The sequence below is a fragment of the Leptodactylus fuscus genome, chromosome 7, assembly GCF_031893055.1.
Source record: "Leptodactylus fuscus isolate aLepFus1 chromosome 7, aLepFus1.hap2, whole genome shotgun sequence".
NCBI lineage: Eukaryota > Metazoa > Chordata > Amphibia > Anura > Leptodactylidae > Leptodactylus > Leptodactylus fuscus.
Window position 1 is genome coordinate 40311240 of NC_134271.1, and position 18835 is coordinate 40330074.

Genomic DNA, 18835 nt, shown 5'->3' on the forward strand with positions numbered 1-18835 from the left:
TAGGACCCAGAATCAATAGCTTATTTTTCCAGCATCCTGCTACAATCTCTGCTTCTCATTGAAAATAACGGGAGATTCTTGGTGGAATCTGCCGCAGATTCAGGGGCAGAATCTGCCCCCAAATCCGTAGCATATTCCTTCGTGTGAATGTACCTTTATAGTGACGCTGTTAGGAAAAAGTGTTTCTTCCTTGATTCCCATTCAGCTCTACACATTTTTTACAAGTAGCCGGAGTGGCTGAAAGCTCCAGTTAGTTTTTTAAAGAAAAATGACATATGTCAAAAATTGTGACTTTTGACATGCAAAGGTTAGGTTCACACTTGCACCAGGCTCTGTCATTTGGATCCTACGGGGGACCCAAATGATGGAGAGCCCATCCACTAAAACAGTGGTTACCCGTGGACACCCCACAGACCCCATGGAGGATCTGATGGGTTTCTGACTTTTTTGAAACTGGCAGAGAAAAATGTCCTCCATTTTCGGTGGAATCTACGATGGAGACTTTGGTGCAAATGTGAACATAGCCTTAGCAAATCTTCCCCACATAAATAATCTGCAAATTATCTGCAAATTATCTTAAGCGGCTTTTTCACAAATAGTTTTGAGTTTAATTTTTATCTTCTTTATCTGCTTCTTTTCAGATCTTCCGTAGAGCTGATAAAAATGGTGAGTAAACGTTTTGTTTTAAAGAGTTTTTTTAAGGATTCAATCCCATTTTTGTTCTTAAAATGATCAAAAGGCAGACTTCTATTCTGCAACCTTTGTGATTGTACAAGTCTACTGCAGGTAAGTCGACCCAACACTACTTTAGGCCAGGGCCCCAAGTAGCGTAAACCACTATGTTTTACAGTACTTGCAAAGTGTATGGGATTCCGGCTAATCCCATCCATACTGCAGAAAAATATCCACAGTAGTGCTGCGGGAAAAACTACAATGCTTTTCCGTCATAGTGCTTTTTGGCTATGGCTCATTACTTAGGCTGAAGCCACATGCTACAGAAAGGCTGTATTATTTTTTTGCAGATTTTACTGTGTTTCTTTAAGTCAAAGCCTGAAGAAGTATAAGTAATTTCCTTTATATTTCCATTCCTTTTGAAGCCACTCTTGCCTTTCACTCAAAGAGCAACAGCAAAATATGCAACAAAAACGCAGCTTTCCTGCAATGTGTGGCCTGAGCCTTAGGCTAAGGTCTCATGTTGCGGAAACACAGATTTTTTTTTTTTTTTTCCTGGATGTGGATTTAATTGCCAAATCAGTATTTCTGTCCCAAAAGGAACAGATTCCCAGCTATGGACAGCGATGTTTCGGCCTATTGGGCCATCCTCAGATTTGACAATTAAATCCACATTATGATTAAAAAGACTTTATAACTGAGTCGTTCATGATGTTAAGGATGCTGCCCTCTATAGGGTGGCGTACAGAGTGCACTGCTCTCCTAATTCCATCCTGGAGAATAGATTTGCATATTTTTTACCCAGAATCCCTAGCGGAGCAGGAATGACTTGTAAGTCTCCGTACTGCCTATGTAGGCAAACACTCTCCCTAATGTGTACGATTGTCCCCTGACCCTGGTCTATAGTCTCTCACTCTGCCAAATCAGTATCCCTACGCTATGCGGAGGATGGCCCAATAGGCCGAAACAGAGCTGTCTATAGCTGGGAATCTGTTCCTTTTGGGACAGAGATACTGATTTGGCAATTAAATCCACATTATGATTAAAATACTTTATAACTGAGTCATTCATGATGTTAAGGATGCTGCCCTCTATAGGGTGGCGTACAGAGTGCACTGTTCTCCTAATTACATCCTGGAGAATAGATTTGCATATTTTTTACCATGACGGTATAGTAATTTTTTAGCATCTGTTCTTAGAAATCTGTTTTGCACCGTTTCTCTGTGTTTCCTCTTAGAAATGTATGAATGACCTCTCATCTGGGTGTTACTGTTGGGGTGATAACCAGTGGCATCTTGGTGTTACTGTAATCATTTGACAAAGGGATGTGTTCCTACATAGTCCAGTCAGCACTTTTTGAAGAATGCCAAAATTGATGACGTAAGAATGTTTTCTAAATCTTTAAAAAAGAAGCAACAGAATTGTTATTTCATGGGAATGCATTTATTCAGTAAAGCCAAAATATTAGTGGTGTATTTTAGGGCTCATGCACACGATGTAACGCAGCACTGATTCTGATACGTAAACTCATGTCAGAGTCAGCACTGCAAAACAGAATCCCATTGAGTTCAATGGGTTCCGGCTTACGCGCGCTACACATTGAAATCAATGGGAGGCTTTTTAACCCATTGATTTTAATGTGTTACGCGTGTTAAACGGAACCTATTGAACTTAATGGGATTCTGTTTTGAAGTACTGACTCTGAAATGAGTTTACGTGTCAGAATCAGCACCGCATTACATCGTGTGCACGGGACCTTATGTGGGAAAGAGACCTTTGGGGCCCCCTCAAGGTCCAGGAGTCTGTAGCAACTATACCCCTGCCCATTCCTCTAATCTACACACCTGTGGACAGGTACTCTTAACCAAAATAATAGTGCTCACTGTTTTTTAAACAGGTTTTTCCATAAAATACAATATATTATTACAACGTTAAAGGGGTATGCAAACTCTCTAACGTGGAAATAATAACACAAAGAGGATCAATACTGTGGGAATCCAACTCCTCCAGTGCCAATAGCTAAACTTACAGTTGGTAATATCTGAAAATCCTTTCACTTTTAAGCGACCCAAGGTGTCTTTCAAGTACATTCATCACTATCTCCATCTATCAGTTACTGATAGATTGAGATCAGTAAAGGATGGGCAAACTGACTCATTTAGCAGTGGATTCGACTCAAAATTTCCAAAAGTTTAGAAACCTATAGGATTTTTCACCCATGAAAGTTTTTACTTAACCATACACTGCATATGGTCGAGTCCGCAAAACTCAGGACAGGTCCTATTCCTGTCCAGTTTTGCTGCCATGCTTCTGCAACTCGTATTCATTGAATGAATGGGGCTGCAGAAGCCCAACTGATGCACAGGCAGCACATAGATGTCATTATGTTCAATCATCGCAAGCGGCAACCCCTCAGTAGTCTGCAACAGGCCTTAGGCTAAGGCCCCACAATGTGGAACTACAGTGGGGTTTAATCTCATCCAGACATTGCATAAAAAATAAAAACACTGTATAAAAAAAGTGGATTGACGACGCAGCTTAATTGTCACTGAACGAGTCTTTTCCTTATATACAGTCCTATGAAAAAGTTTGGGCACCCCTATTAATCTTAATCATTTTTAGTTCTAAATATTTTGGTATTTGCAACAGCCATTTCAGTTTGATATATCTAATAACTGATGGACACAGTAATATTTCAGGATTGAAATGAGGTTTATTGTACTAACAGAAAATGCGCAATATGCATTAAACCAAAATTTGACCGGTGCAAAAATATGGGCACCTCAACAGAAAAGTGACATTAATATTTAGTACATCCTCCTTTTGCAAAGATAACAGCCTCTAGTCGCTTCCTGTAGCTTTTAATCAGTTCCTGGATCCTGGATGAAGGTATTTTGGACCATTTCTTTCTACAAAACAATTCAAGTTCAGTTAAGTTTGATGGTCGCCGAACATGGACAGCCCGCTCTCAAATGATCTGAAAACAAAGATTGTTCAACATAGTTGTTCAGGGGAAGGATACAAAACGTCTCAGAGATTTAACCTGTCAGTTTCCACTGTGAGGAACATAGTAAGGAAATGGAAGACCACAGGGACAGTTCTTGTTGAGCCCAGAAGTGGCAGGCCAAGAAAAACATCAGAAAGGCAGAGAAGAAGAATGGTGAGAACAGTCAAGGACAATCCACAGACCACCTCCAAAGAGCTGCAGCATCATCTTGCTGCAGATGGTGTCACTGTGCATCAGTCAGCAATACAGCGCACTTTGCACAAGGAGAAGCTGTATGGGAGACTGATGAGAAAGAAGCCGTTTCTGCACGTACGCCACAAATAGAGTTGCCTGAGGTATGAAAAAGCACATTTGGACAAGCCAGCTTCATTTTGGAAACAAAGATTGAGTTGTTTGGTTATAAAAAAAAAAGGCGTTATGCATGGCGTCCAAAAAGAAACAGCATTCCAAGAAAAACACTTGCTACCCACTGTAAAATTTGGTGGAGGTTCCATCATGCTTTGGGGCTGTGTGGCCAATGCCGGCACCGGGAATCTTGTTAAAGTTGAGGGTCGCATGGATTCCACTCAGTATCAGCAGATTCTTGAGAATAATGTTCAAGAATCAGTGACGAAGTTGAAGTTACGCCGGGGATGGATATTTCAGCAAGACAATGATCCAAAACACTGCTCCAAATCAACAAGAGGAACAATTACAATGTTCTGGAATGGCCATCCCAGTCCCCAGACCTGAATATCATTGAACATCTGTGGGATGATTTGAAGCGGGCTGTCCATGCTCGGCGACCATCTAACTTAACTGAACTTGAATTGTTTGTCCAAAATACCTTCATCCAGGATCCAGGAACTGATTAAAAGCTACAGGAAGCGACTAGAGGCTGTTATCTTTGCAAAAGGAGGATCTACTAAATATTAATGTCACTTTTCTGTTGAGGTGCCCATACTTTTGCACCGGTCAAATTTTGGTTTAATGCATATTGCACATTTTCTGTTAGTACAATAAACCTCATTTCAATCCTGAAATATTACTGTGTCCATCAGTTATTAGATATATCAAACTGAAATGGCTGTTGCAAATACCAAAATATTTAGAACTAAAAATGATTAAGATTAATAGGGGTGCCCAAACTTTTTCATAGGACTGTATCTAATAGGGGAAGAAAAAAAAAAGCTAAAAAAACCTGCGGTTATGAAGCACCTTAATGATTAATTTAATCATTAAGGCTACGACACCATGTTGCAGGAAAGATGCTTTTTTTGTTGCGGATTTTGCAGCGTTTTGTTGAGCCAAAGTCAGTAGATATTGAGTACAAGGTAAGGCTAGAAGTATAAGTACTTCCTATGTACCTCTCATTCCATAATCTGCAATAAAAACCCTAGCTTTTCTGCAAAGTGAGGCTTCAGCTAAATTTGCGGACTGCAGCAATAAAAAAACACAGCGGAAACACATCATGCTTTTTTTCTACAGCCTGTTCCTTTGCGTTATTGCTGCTTTTTTTCCTCTGCCCTTTTTCTTCCCTTATTAAATCTATAGGCAAAACAGCAGGTAAAATTGACAATTTGCGTTTCTCGAAAACACATGCATTATTGAAAATGCAACTTTACTGCAGCATTTTTTTTCCTGCAATGTGTGAAATTTCCCCAATGTGGGACTATTAAAGGATTATCTTATCTTATCTTATTACCTATAATTTCATTGCTAGTACTGTAAAACCAAGCATTGTTTCTGCTGCATTTCTGATAAGACAATGTTACATAAAGAAACACCAACAACTGGTGAATCAGCAGGTGTATATATAGATCCACAGCATAGAAAAAACACCAGGTCTACATAGGTACCAAAATATATTAGCTTTTATTAGATAAAATGCACATACATAGACAAATACAGTACAATAAGACTCAATTAGACTGGGGGAATAGATAAAACCCAATGAGCACGATGAGGGAGAGGCATAAAGGTACATGTAAGTACTAGAGATGAGCGAACAGTGTTCTATCGAACACATGTTCGATCGGATATCAGGGTGTTCGCTATGTTCGAATCGAATCGAACACCGCGTGGTAAAGTGCGCCAAAATTCGATTCCCCTCCCACCTTCCCTGGCGCCTTTTTTGCACCAATAACAGCGCAGGGGAGGTGGGACAGGAACTACGACACCGGGGGCATTGAAAAAAATTGGAAAAAGTCATTGGCTGCCGAAATCAGGTGACCTCCATTTTAGACGAATAGTGGATTTCAAATCCGGGTCATATGAGAATGTGAACTTTGTGACTATGAGACAGGGATAGCTGTACAGGCAGGGATAGCTCTACTTCATCGGGCTAATAGAATGCATTGGCCAATCAGCGCTGGCCAATGCATTCTATTAGCGTGAACTGAGTTTGCACAGGGGTTCTAGTGCACCCTCGGCTCTGCTACATCAGATTGCTACATCTGATGTAGCAGTGCCGAGTGTGCATCAGATGTGTAGTTGAGCAAAACTGACTCAGCACTGCTAAGTCTCTGCATTCGCATAGGAATGCATTGGCCAGCCTTCGGCCAATCAGCGCTGGCTCTGCCGGAGGAGGCGGAGTCTAAGGTCGGACCTGAATGGAGACTGGTGTGGAGCGATCTTAGACTCCGCCTCCTCCAGCAGAGCCAGCGCTGATTGGTCGAGTTCCGTACTCTGGCCAATCAGCACTGGCCAATGCATTTCTATGGGGAAAAGTTAGCTTGCGAAAATCGCAAACTGACAGGGATTTCCATGAAATAAAGTGACTTTTATGCCCCCAGACATGCTTCCCCTGCTGTCCCAGTGTCATTCCAGGGTGTTGGTATCATTTCCTGGGGTGTCATAGTGGACTTGGTGACCCTCCAGACACGAATTTGGGTTTCCCCCTTAACGAGTTTATGTTCCCCATAGACTATAATGGGGTTCGAAACCCATTCGAACACTCGAACAGTGAGCGGCTGTTCGAATCGAATTTCGAACCTCGAACATTTTAGTGTTCGCTCATCTCTAGTAAGTACCAAAACGTAACCACAATATTGTATATTATATGTGCATGAAATGTAGGAATAGGGGCAGAGTTACAGTGAATAATATATGTACATGCATGTGCTAAATACATGAACTCACGACAGACCCCACAGATAAACCCTACACAGGTAAAACACCATACATATAGCACATATATACTTCATATGGGCATAAATTATACCATCATACCGGACCGTGCTCAGACCAACGCACGTTTCGCCCGACCAAGGCTTTGTCAAGGGACCCTTGAGTTCATGTATTTAGCACATGCATGTACATATATTATTCACTATAACTCTGCCCCTATTCCTATATTTCATGCACATACAATATACAATATTGTGGTTACGTTTTGGTACTTACATGTACCTTTATGCCTCTCCCTCATCGTGCTCATTGGGTTTTATCTATTCCCCCATTCTAATTGAGTCTTATTGTATTTGTCTATGTATGTGCATTTTATCTAATAAAAGCTAATATATTTTGGTACCTATGTAGACCTGGTGTTTTTTCTATGCTGTGGATTTCTGATAAGACCCCAAGTACCGAGCCGCAGCAAAAGAAACGCTTTCACGGAAAGCCCGCAAGCGTTACCATAGGTATAATTGACATGCTGAGCTTTTAAAAAATGCAAGCGTCTCGCCGCTGGCTTTGCATATGTAACCCCGCCCACCAATGACGCAACAAAGCCGGTAGAAAGAAGAATTTACAGCAACGAAGACTGGTGAGTATACAACGTGGGAATACCCCTTTAAAGCTGACAGGGCACACCTGTGAAGTGAAAACCATTTCTGGTGACTACTTCTTGAAGCTCATCAAGAGAATGCCAAGAGTGTGCAAAGCAGTAATCAAAGCAAAAGGTGGCCACTTTGAAAAACCTAGAATATAAGACAGATTTTCAGTGGTTTCACACTTTTTTTTGTTAAGTATATAATTCCACATGTGTTACTTCATAGCTTTGATGCCTTCAGTGTGAATCTTCAATTTTCATAGTCCTGAAAATACAGAAAACTCTTTGAATGAGAAGGTGTGTCCAAACTTCTGGTCTGTACTGTACCATGCCAAGATATTGCAGGTTATTACATACTGTATATAACAAGTGTTTGCAGTACCATCATGCCACAATTGGTTTCTAGTGCGGACATTTATAACTTCTGCTATTTGTAGATTGCTCTAATTACCGGGGACCCACGACTGGTTAATTGTGTTGCGTCTCCAACTGTGCCATGCAGTCTTTCTGTAGTTTTGCATTATATGTGTATTAAATGTTCATTAAAAAAAATGTGGAAACTACTAATAATAGAGTTTGTTAATAACCAGTAACACAGTGTGCGCTGTACAGTACATGCTGAGCACCCTGTATGTCCTGAGTGACCGCTTCTTAGCTCATGTGGCTAGACTTACTCTTTATATAGATTTCTTCTTAGACTTCTGAGTAAATAATTGTATTTTCTTAAAACAGTATTGATCACTAACTCTGAGAAGAATCTTATAAAAATAAAAAGCTTCACCAGTAGGGACAATCTATAGTGTGTCTTAGTTTTCTATTTTTGGCATCTTTTTATACTCTAAGAATGAGGCTCTCACATCTCCAGGATTCTGTAGGAGCCTTCAATGCAGAAATGCCAGACAGAAGCCAAGCTCCACACCACATGGTAGATGTAGCCACTTGTGTAAACTCGTCACTGTGTGAGTCTGAAGAATCTCTGCTGCTCCTGCCTAACCTAGTGGTGACCAGCTGAGCTCTAAGACCTCTCCTGAGACAGTTGCTTGCCCCATAGCCTTACACAAAGAAAATAACAGTTGTAATAACATGTTGCAATTTGGTGCAATAGTGCAAAGAAGGATAGTGACAACCTGCCACTCTTAAGGAGCCTTCACACGGAGTAAACGGGCGTGTATTTTTGCAAAATACGCGTGTAAAAATACATGTATAATAATAAGACTCTCATTGACTTCAGTGATATTTTTTACACGTGTAAAAATACGCCTGTAAAATGTCATTGAAGTCAATGGGAGTCTTATTTTTACACGTGTATTTTTACACATTTATTTTGCAAAAATACATGCGCGTTTACTCTGTGTGAAGGTTCCCTTAGGGTAAGTTCACACGGGGATTTTTGGTCCAGAACCTGGACCAAAAAACGGGTGGCTGCGATTGAAGGCCAGTGCACTGCACCAGTCCTGTACTCCGCTCCGAATTGGGGATGAATGGGCCTAGTCGAGAAGAGGGAGTGTCTTCAGGCCGAATCGCGAATCAGCCTAAAGAATGAGCATGTTGCTTCTTTTTTCTGAGAGCCGGAAGAAACGGCTCCCGGAAAAAAGAACTGATCGGCTCCCATTGATTTCAATGGGAGCCATCTTTTTGGTCAGGATTTTGAGGCGGATACGGCCTCAAAATCCTGACCAAAAAGTCCAGTGTGAACTTACCCTTACACCTCTTCCAAGTTTTTAACAGGCTGTGGAATCAGAGTTATAGGCATGCTTTAGATGGTTTTGGAATTTTTTAAAACTCTTTAACATACCCCAGCTTGCAGAGTTTTTTGACGCAGAATCCGCTTCAAAATCTGTCTCCAAAAACTGCCTCACAATAGAGTCCTATGTAATCTACTAGCTTTTTTTTTTTCCACTAGTGGTTTTTTTCAAGGTCCATACACTGTGCTGGAGGAAAAAAAAATCAAAAACTCAGAACACCTGAAAAAATGCTCCAAAAACTGCTTCAAAAAAACATTTCCTGATTCCTGAAGCGGAATTTTTCCTCTCCAAAATCCTCGCCAAAAAAATCAGTGTGCATTGACCCTAATAATGACTTTCCTGACTCCTACACTACATAGATCACCAGAGAATTGCTAATTGCGATTAGGAACATAGTGTTACAAGGTTAATACACCAGAACATACTCTTCATATCCATCAGTCAGCCTCCTCCTTATCTCAGGTTCACCGCAGTGGGAGGTATGTGCTTGTGCTATTTATTTTGTCATTTATTAGCATTTACACCATGTTTGTGTGCCAATCTGGCGTCTTTCATTGTGGGGCTATAAAGTTAGCCTTAAAGGGGTTTTCCAAGCAAAAAAATCATTTTTCAAAAAAGGTCTGTTAGTGTTATTAATAGGTTAAAGGGGCTCTATCACTGGATTTTCGCTATTTTAGATAAATATATGCCTGAATAGCCTTTAAAAAGGCTATTCAGGTCCTGCTAATCGTTTGTTAAAAGACATCCCCATTTTAATGAATTACCATTTAAACGTATATGTAAATGAGCCCTCCGTGCACCCTTCACATCATACTCTGTTTACGCCCTCCTCTCTTGATTGTTCTATGTAAGTCCCTCCTCCTGCTTTCGATTCACTGCCTCCAACTGTTTCTTCCCTGCTTCTGGATTGGCTTGTCCCTGTGATAGAGCTTCTTTAAGAAGTGCAACCAATTACCTTTTAGCATTGTTTTGAGTGATTTCTGGGTTTCTCTTTGAGCTCCTGGCATTTTCTGCATTTGTTTTCATGGATAGCTTCCTGTTCTGTTTTCCTATAACTACCATGGTGCATTGCGCTTCACTCAGAGCTGACTCGCACTACCTCCCCCTCTCACTCCCCCTCCCTGTTTCCCTAGCTAGCCCTCCCATTACTAGAAGTGAAAAAAAGATGGAATCCAGCTTAAACCTGGCGATAAATAAATAAAATAAAAGATGCCATGAGGAAGGAACTTGGCGTGTTCTGAAACGCGTAGCCTTATTATGCTTGTACATTTGCTTCAACTCCTTGCAGTTACTATGTGACTATTTTATGGATAAAGAATAAAGGCTATATTTTATTTATACATCGCCTGGTTGACTCTGGATTCCATCTTTTTTCGCCTCGAATGTTCTCAGCTGGTTTAAGTCTGACTGCGTCCGTGCTTCCCAGATGATGGTCATGATAAAGGGGTGAGCAGGATACTACTTTTTGGTTCACCCATTAGTAGCCCTTACCAGCTATCTAACTCTTACAACCCCCCTACCCTGTCATACTTGCCTGTCTTCCTGTCCAGATCTTCTGGGCACGGGAAATCACTTCCTCCTTTGGGGCTGGCTCCCCCTCTTCTTGGCGTCTGCTGGTGCCTGCGCAATAGAGATGGAGTGCCATCATGCGCTGTAGCTAGCACTGTAGCTGGCACTGTAGCTCTATTGCGCAGTCGTGGTCTGCCACCAGAAGCCAAAAAGAGCAGGAGCTGGCCCCCCAGAAGAGAGTTATATTCCGTGCTCAGAAGATCCGGACAGGAAAACAGGCAAGTATGATGGGGCTGGGGTTTGTATAGTTACAGAATGGAACGTCACCGGAAAATCTGAAAATGTGGCTGGGTTGTCATAAGACCACCTTGACAATCCAGGTAAATATAGATTTTTTTCTAAAGTAAGTTAGAAGGTAGATGGAGCCCCCCACGTGTGTTTAGCTTAGTGTAGAAATATTATTTTATCACGGACAACTCCCTTTAAGTCCAAAAATAATCTTAAACTGAAACCCCACGTGGTATTCTAGAGAATCCCATCCACACTTTGTAGAAAAATACCTGTATTGGAAATGCTGCAGTTTCCAAAAAGTTGCATTTTTGGAAATCGCAGTATGCCGTTTATGCCTACACAGAAATGCTGGTGGTTTCCATATACATATATTTGAAGGAGAAACTCTGCAGAAGAAAACTCTGTGGACTTTTTGTAAAAAGCGCTGCAGGAAAAATTGGAAGACTTTTCCACTGCAGTTTTTCCTGCAACGCTTTTTGACTGCCACCTGCTATGTGTGACCTCAGCCTTACTCTGATCCATAGGAAGGCAAAAACGCGCCCATGAGGCTGATGTCAATAACGCTATATTACGGGAAATATTCCTTCCCAAAGCTGTCAGGTCAGTCAGAAGATCACGTTATTCTCCACAGTACCTGTTAGACTTCCCATTCACTGCCAATCATCAGCCTACTTTCTAAAATACTTAAATTACCAAAAATCTATATTTACTTCTATCGCCGGGTACATTTTCTGATTTTCCATGACGTTTCATTTCCGGAAGGGAGGAGACAGAATGTCACCTATACTAACCCCCAATACCATCATACCCGTCTTCCGTTCTGGATCATCTGGGCTTGGGACATCACTTCTTCTGGACGGCACTCTGGCCCTATTGCTCAGGCCCAGAAGTCCCATGACGTCCCGTGCATAGAAGATCTGGACCAGAAGACAGATAAGTATAACCTATTAATAGCACTAACAGACCTTTTATGAAAAATTATTTTTTTGCCCAGAAAATCCCCTGAAAGGTAGCTCTTATAGCCCCACAATGAAAATAACAGATAAAGGCGCCAGATTGGCACACAAACATGGTGCAAATGCTAATAAATGGCAAAATAAATAGTGCATGCACATACTTCCTACTGTATTGAATGTACGCATAGAAAGACCCACCTCTAGTCCTGCCCACTTCCACTTTGGCCCTGCTCATTGTTATCAATATCGCTATATGCCCCCATACAGAATAATTCCCCGATAGCGGCCCTGACACTGTATGCCCCCACATTATAATGTCCCCCTTCACTAGCGCCATACAGCTCCTTCTCCAGTTGTCACACAGTATACAGCCCCTTCCAGTTTCCCTCAGAGTATTCAGCCTCTGCCAGTGGCCACCACAGTATACAGCTCCCTCTCCAATTGCCCTCACAGTGTACAGCCCCCTCCAGCATACAGACTCTGATGGACATCCTCCTGCCTGTTTTCAACACCACCCCTACTTCAGCAAACAGACTGGGCAACATCTATCAGATTGGGGGGTAAAGATGGTGTTAAGGAAAAGCTTGACTTCTTGTGTAAGCTTGACTCCAAAAGAGCTCATTAGTATCTTGAAAGTTCCATTTCTGTGGATTGAAGCATTGGATGGCGCTACAGAAACACCATAGGGGAGCTCATGCAATGACCTGTGAGATAATGACACCAATTTTAATGGTGAAAATGAGCTGACAGGTTTTCTATAAAGGTGTCAGGTCTACTGGATTGCTCCAACATTGTGAATGCCAGGATGTACGTTCCTGTTTCATGCTCTTTGGCCTACCATCAGTTCACACACCTATATGCTCCTCCCACTGTCACTCATACCGTTCTTCTCCTGCTGGTGTGCACTCTGTCCTAATTCTTAATGGGCCAGTACACATACTGGCTAACGTGTCCCAGTCATTCGCTGGTGTTACCTTCTCTATTAAGGAAAGTGCCTAAGTAATTTTGTTTGCTAGCCTATCTAGTTCCAGAGAATGTCATCCTGTATACTTACTTTGCATGTTTGTCTTGAGCCTGTTTCCTGACTCCCATTCTGCTCCACCTGTCCTAACCTCTTTCGTCTACCCCTCTTTAACCCTAAATACAGGTGAAAAAATGGGAGACAGGGCTGTCATAGAGTAGTAGAAGTTGGCAAACATAGTACAAGAGGTATGCTCTCACCCTTAGGGACAACTCCATGATTCATTTGGAATGATATATAATCTTGTCGTCTTTGGGAGAAGGATGCCACGAATGCCACCCAGTGGACAATGTGTCAAATTCAAATGTGCAGGAGTGTGCTCCGTGGAGGGAAAAAATAGATTTTTTTTTATAGTATCATTAAGATGATGGATGGAGCACACATCAGCTTTGTGACATTGCCCTTCATTAGTACAAAGCAAACAATGTGCTTGCATGAGTGAGGCCCTTATGGGGATGTGAAAGAAAACACCCTGAGGCCCTACATTGTGAAAACGCAGCATTTTATGTTGCAGATTTTGTTGCTGCTTTTTTTTTTTTTTTGAGACGAAGCCAAGAATTGCTACAAAAAAATAGGAACTATATAGGAAGCTGTTATAATTCTCCCTTCTGTTCAATCCACTCCTAGGTTTGGCTAAAAAAAATTGCAGCAAAATCCGCAACAAAAGAAAACAGCTTTTCTGCTGCATGAGGCCTCAGCCCAAGTCTAAGGCCCCATGTGACATCCTGCAGCAAATAAGTGCTGCAGGAAAAACTGTGGCGGCAATGCATCGCGTTTCTTCTCACAGGGCTTTAGACAGAAAGTTTGCAGAGGTTACCTCTGCAGACTTTCTATTTCAATTATATCTATGGGGAAAATGCCGGCATTTACATAGGTATAATTGACATGCTGCGATGTCCAAAACTGCGCCGGTTCTGGAAATACTGGCGTGTCCACACAGCGGTTTTTACCACAAAGTGGGCATGAGTTACATTAGAATCCCGTCCACTTTACACTGTAAAACGCAGTGATTTTTTTTCCATGGCGTTTGTGCCACGGGCAAATCGCAGCGTAAACCCCAAAAGTTTAGCGTTTGGGCAAACCTGTAACTTTTGGAAATATCGGGTCAAACCTGGTTCTAAACTAATCGGTTTGTTTATCCTGACCTGCAATTTGTAAGGGTTTTTTGGTTAGGGCTATTGGAGGACACAGGAAGACATTATTCACCATGCAGGTCTATCTACCTAGCTGGGACAAAGTTGACCTAGCAGGAGCTAAATAGTCCCATTGCCAATGTGATACCACAATAACTTAAATCAAACTTAATGCACCTCCAGATACAAGAAGAATATCATCTCTACATAAAGTCAATGCCACCACAAGTTCTCATCACAAGTCAAGAAGTCACAGAACAGATCTTAAATTAGACTAGAGATTAGAGCAGGGGTGCTCACACTTTGTCAGCATGTGAGCTACTGTATTTTGCGGACTATAAGGCGCACTGGACTATAAGGCGCATTACCCATGAGCGCCTTATAGTCCTGTCTAGGTTCATATATAAGGCGCACCGGACTATAAGGCGCAGCGCTGTCCGGTGCGCCTTATATGTGATTGAAAGCGGCGGCACGCAGACTTTGCCGGCGGCCGCTTAAGCCCCCGCGTGCCAGCCGCTTCTATTTATTTCAATATCACGCTTCCATTGAAATGAATGGAAGCGCTCGGCACGCGAGGAGTTAAGCGGCGGCCGCCGGCAAAGTCTGCGTGCCGCTTCCATACATTGCAATGGGAGCGTAATAGCACGCTCCCATTGCAATGTATGGAAGCAGCACGCAGACTTTGCCGTATATAAGGCGCACCGGACTATAAGGCGCACTTTCGATTTCTGAGGAAATTGTAGGATTTTATACGGTACGGTAATACGGTACTTCATAACATGACCAAGCCCTAAGATCTACTACCCTCTTCTTGTGGGTGGGGGTGGGGCGTATCTGTGGGCTGGGCATGTGGGCGTGGCTGGGCGGATCGTGAGAGCAGGAGACAGCGGCGTTCTGTGGCCGCCCAGGGATCCCCGCTGTCTGCTTGTTCACAGAGCAGGCTGAGAGTTATCTCTGGACACTGGCAGGCTGGGACTGCACAGCCCCGCCTGCCAGTGTCCGTAGATGACTCTCAGCCTGCGCTGTGAACAAGCAGACACCGGGTTCCCTGGCTGCATCCCACGATCGAACCATACGTCCATTGCGATCGACATATTGGGCACCCCTGGATTAGAGGCATCCTTCCTTTCCTTACCATTTAATGACCGCTCCCACCATACTTCATACCATGAGTGCCTTCATAGTCATACAATAGTTTTTTTTATTTCTCCTAAATGGCTCCAGACTGCCTTTTGGGATCAGTGTAGATGAAGCCGTAACTGCTCATGGCCTGTTCTCCCCTCCGTCCCGTAGTAATCCTGGTTAATTATATTATGTAATTGAGCCTGCCGAGCACCCTAGGCATTCACCAGGGCCTCCGAGCACCCCCCACGTCATACCTTTTATTCACGCCCCTCCATTGCTTGTGCTCCGTCTGACCCTCCTCCTCCCTGAATTTTCTTTCTGCCAGATTGCGCTGCTGCATTTGAATTCTCGGGCATGCGCAGTTCTGCTCCTTTTAGAGCGCCATTTTGTTGTAGTTCGCTATAGAACTCTGCATACTGCTCAGTATGCAGTTCTATAGCGAGCTACACTAAAATGGCGCTTGGAACCGCGGTACTGCACATGACCAAGGGCCCTTTTGGTGTAGCTCACTATAGAACTCATCAAACTGCACAGTATACTTTTCTATAGTGAGCTACACCAAAATGATGCTTGGGCACGCGGTACTGTGCATGCTCAAGCGCCATTTTGGTGTTGATTCATATAGAACAGCACACTGAGCAGTATGCTGCGTTCTTTAGCGAGCTACAACAAAATGGCGCTCTGGCATGTGCAGAAACGCTCTAAACGGAGTGGATTACAATGCAACAATGGGGAGAATTGAAAAAAAGAAGGTAGTAGTAGAATAGCCTTTTTAAAGGCTATCCAGGAATGTCTTTATCTCAAACCACTGACACCATTGATAGAATCCCTTTAAAGACGACACATTCCCAATGTATTTTACTCCCACCCAGACGCCATTCACAGACCTTAGTGATGATGACCTGGCCACTTATTTCTATGATAAAATTGGTAAGATCTGTTAGGAAACAACTGCCCAATCCCTCGGTGGCATTGATTCCCACACCCACCATAGCAATGATTCCCTCATCAACCGCACTTCAGACTGTCCATTATTTTGAACCTGTTACAGAAGAGGAAGTCTCTCAGCTACTTTCTTCATCTCTTCCTACAACCTGCAGTAGTGACCCCTTCCCCTCACACCTTCTCCAATCTCTGTCACCTGCTGTCACGACTTACCTTACTAAAATATTTAACCTCTCTCTCTTTCTGGAATTTTCCCATCCTCCTTCAAGCATGCTGTTATAACCCCGCTATTGAAAAACCCACCCTGGACCCGTCCTGTGCTGCTAACTGTCGACCCGTCTCTAACCTCCCCTTCATCTCTAAAATCTTGGAACGCCTGGTCTATTCTCGTTTAATCTGCTATCTCTCTGCAGACCCATTACAATCTGGTTTCCACGCGCTGCACTCTACTGAAACAGCCCTAACAAAAGTCTCTAATGATCTCCTAATGGCTAAATTTAATGGTGACTTCTCTCTTCTTATTCTTCTGGACCTCTCTGCAGCTTTTGACACTGTTGACCATCAACTCCTCCTCACTATGCTCCGCTCAGTCGGCCTCAACGACACTGCGCTCTCCTGGTTCTCCTCTTATCTCTCAGACCGCACTTTCAGTGTATCATTTGCAGGCTCTGTTTCTTCCCCTCTTTCCCTTGCTGTTGGGGTTCCTCAGGGCTCTGTCCTAGACCCCCTGGTCTTCTCTCTCTAGACGGCCCCCATTGGATGAATCACCAGATTTGGCTTCCGGTACCATCTTTATGCTGATGACACCCAATTATACACATCTTCCCGTGACATCACCCCTGCACTAATACAGAACACCAGCGACTGTGTTTCTGCTGTCTCAAATATCATGTCTTCGCTCTATCTGAAACTAAATCTCTCTTAAGGCTGAACTACTGCTGTTTCCACCATCTAATAGATCTGTCCCTGATATATCCATTGCAGTCTCAGGCCTTACTATAACTCCTAGGCAGCATGCCCGCTGCCTCGGGGTCATGTTTAACGCAGACCTTTCCTTCACTCCCCATATTGAATCACTTGCACGCTCATGTCACCTCCATCTCAAAAACATCTTCAGAATACGCCCTTTCCTTACCAGAGATACATTAAAGACACTTATTGTCTCTCTGATTCACTCTCGCCTTGACTACTGTAACTCCTTATCCTTAATCGGTCTTCCCCTTATTAAACTCTCCACCCTACAATCTATTCTGACTGCAGCGGCCAGGCTCATCTATCAGTCTAGACACTACAGCGAGGCCTCCGGTCTGTGTCAGTCACTACATTGGCTGCCTATTCATTATAGAATAAAATATAAAGTTATCACTCTCATCCACAAGGCTCTCCATAATGCCGCACCTCCCTACATTTCCTCCCTCATCTCTGTCTACCGCCCAACCCATGTTCTCCGTTCACTCAATGACCTAACACTTACATCCTCTATTATCAGAACCTCCCACGCTCGTATACAAGACTTCTCCCGAGCTGCACCACTTCTCTGGAATGCTCTACCCCGGACAATCAGATTAACTCCCAATTTCTACAGCTTCAAGCGCAAATTAAAGACACATCTTTTCAGACAGGCCTATCACAATTCTTAATGTAAACCCTTCTGTACCGTCATTAGAATCCCCAAAATGTAATCCTCCTCTTTTCCAGCTCCCACATTACCCCACGATATGATGCCAGTTCAGGCTAACTCTATACATCCAAGCACCATCCACATCTTAAAGGACACGACTGGTGACGGCTCAAAGTTTTATGTTTGTGTAATGACAGTCACCTCTATTACGAAATTGTCTGACCACTGTATAAGCAATTCTACCTCCGATGCCGCCCCTGCTACCTCTTGTGTCACCCCCTATACCTCATAGATTGTAAGCTCTTCGAGCAGGGCCCTCAGTCCCATTGTGTGAAATGACTTTCTTTGTAATGTATCTTTCTGTCTGTATTTGAACCCTACAAATTGTACAGCGCTGCGGAATATGTTGGCGCTATATAAATAAAATGTATTATTATATATTTGATGCAGTGTATTCTAAATTTATATGGTCTAACTTTGTCTTTGTTACTATGGCTAGGTTCACACATGCGCCTAGGGGATTCCGTTCCTCATTCTTCTTCAAAAATGCAGAGAGATGAGCCCTCAAAGCAATACTTTTCTCTCCGCATTTTTTGCGCTTTTGGGACAGAAAGCAAGCGGACCCCATTTCAGCCTATGGGGTCTGCGGGTTTTCGTGAGTAACCGCTTTTTTAAGCGGATTAGGTTTCTCTAAACCGAAGCTCGAATGCAGGTGTGAATTTAGCATAAATTGGTCCCAGGCTGCTCCTGCTGCTAAATAGCAAGTTTCTCCCCCCCCCCCCCAAGTGCTTTATTGAAAAACATAGACAAAGATAGGAAGCAGATTCTTCTTTGCATTCTGTGTGCAGTTTGTGAGACATCATAGCAGCTAGCCTAAACCCAACAGCTTGGGGTGAGCTGAAAATTTGAATTGGAGCCTACAGATGGGAAGACTTCTAAAATTTGCAAAATTTAAGATAATGTTGATGCTATTGATTTATGCTCCTGACAAGCCATGTCTATAACCCACTGCTATTTTAACATATTGTTGGGCCCAGTGCAAAGGTTTCATAAGTGTCC

General features: G+C 42.9%; 1 protein-coding gene across 2 annotated transcripts in view; it reads left to right on the forward strand.

The window, feature by feature from the left end:
* The window catches only part of NECAB2 (N-terminal EF-hand calcium binding protein 2), a 181772-nt gene that overhangs the window by 15687 nt on the left and 147250 nt on the right, over positions 1-18835 (forward strand). For both annotated transcript variants that reach the window (XR_012717232.1, XM_075281816.1), the window contains exon 2: positions 642-666. Coding sequence is in view for 1 of the 2 variants with exons in the window: in XM_075281816.1 (XP_075137917.1) it covers positions 642-666 (25 nt within the window). In the remaining variant the exon portion in view is untranslated. The remainder of the gene's footprint in view (positions 1-641; positions 667-18835) is intronic.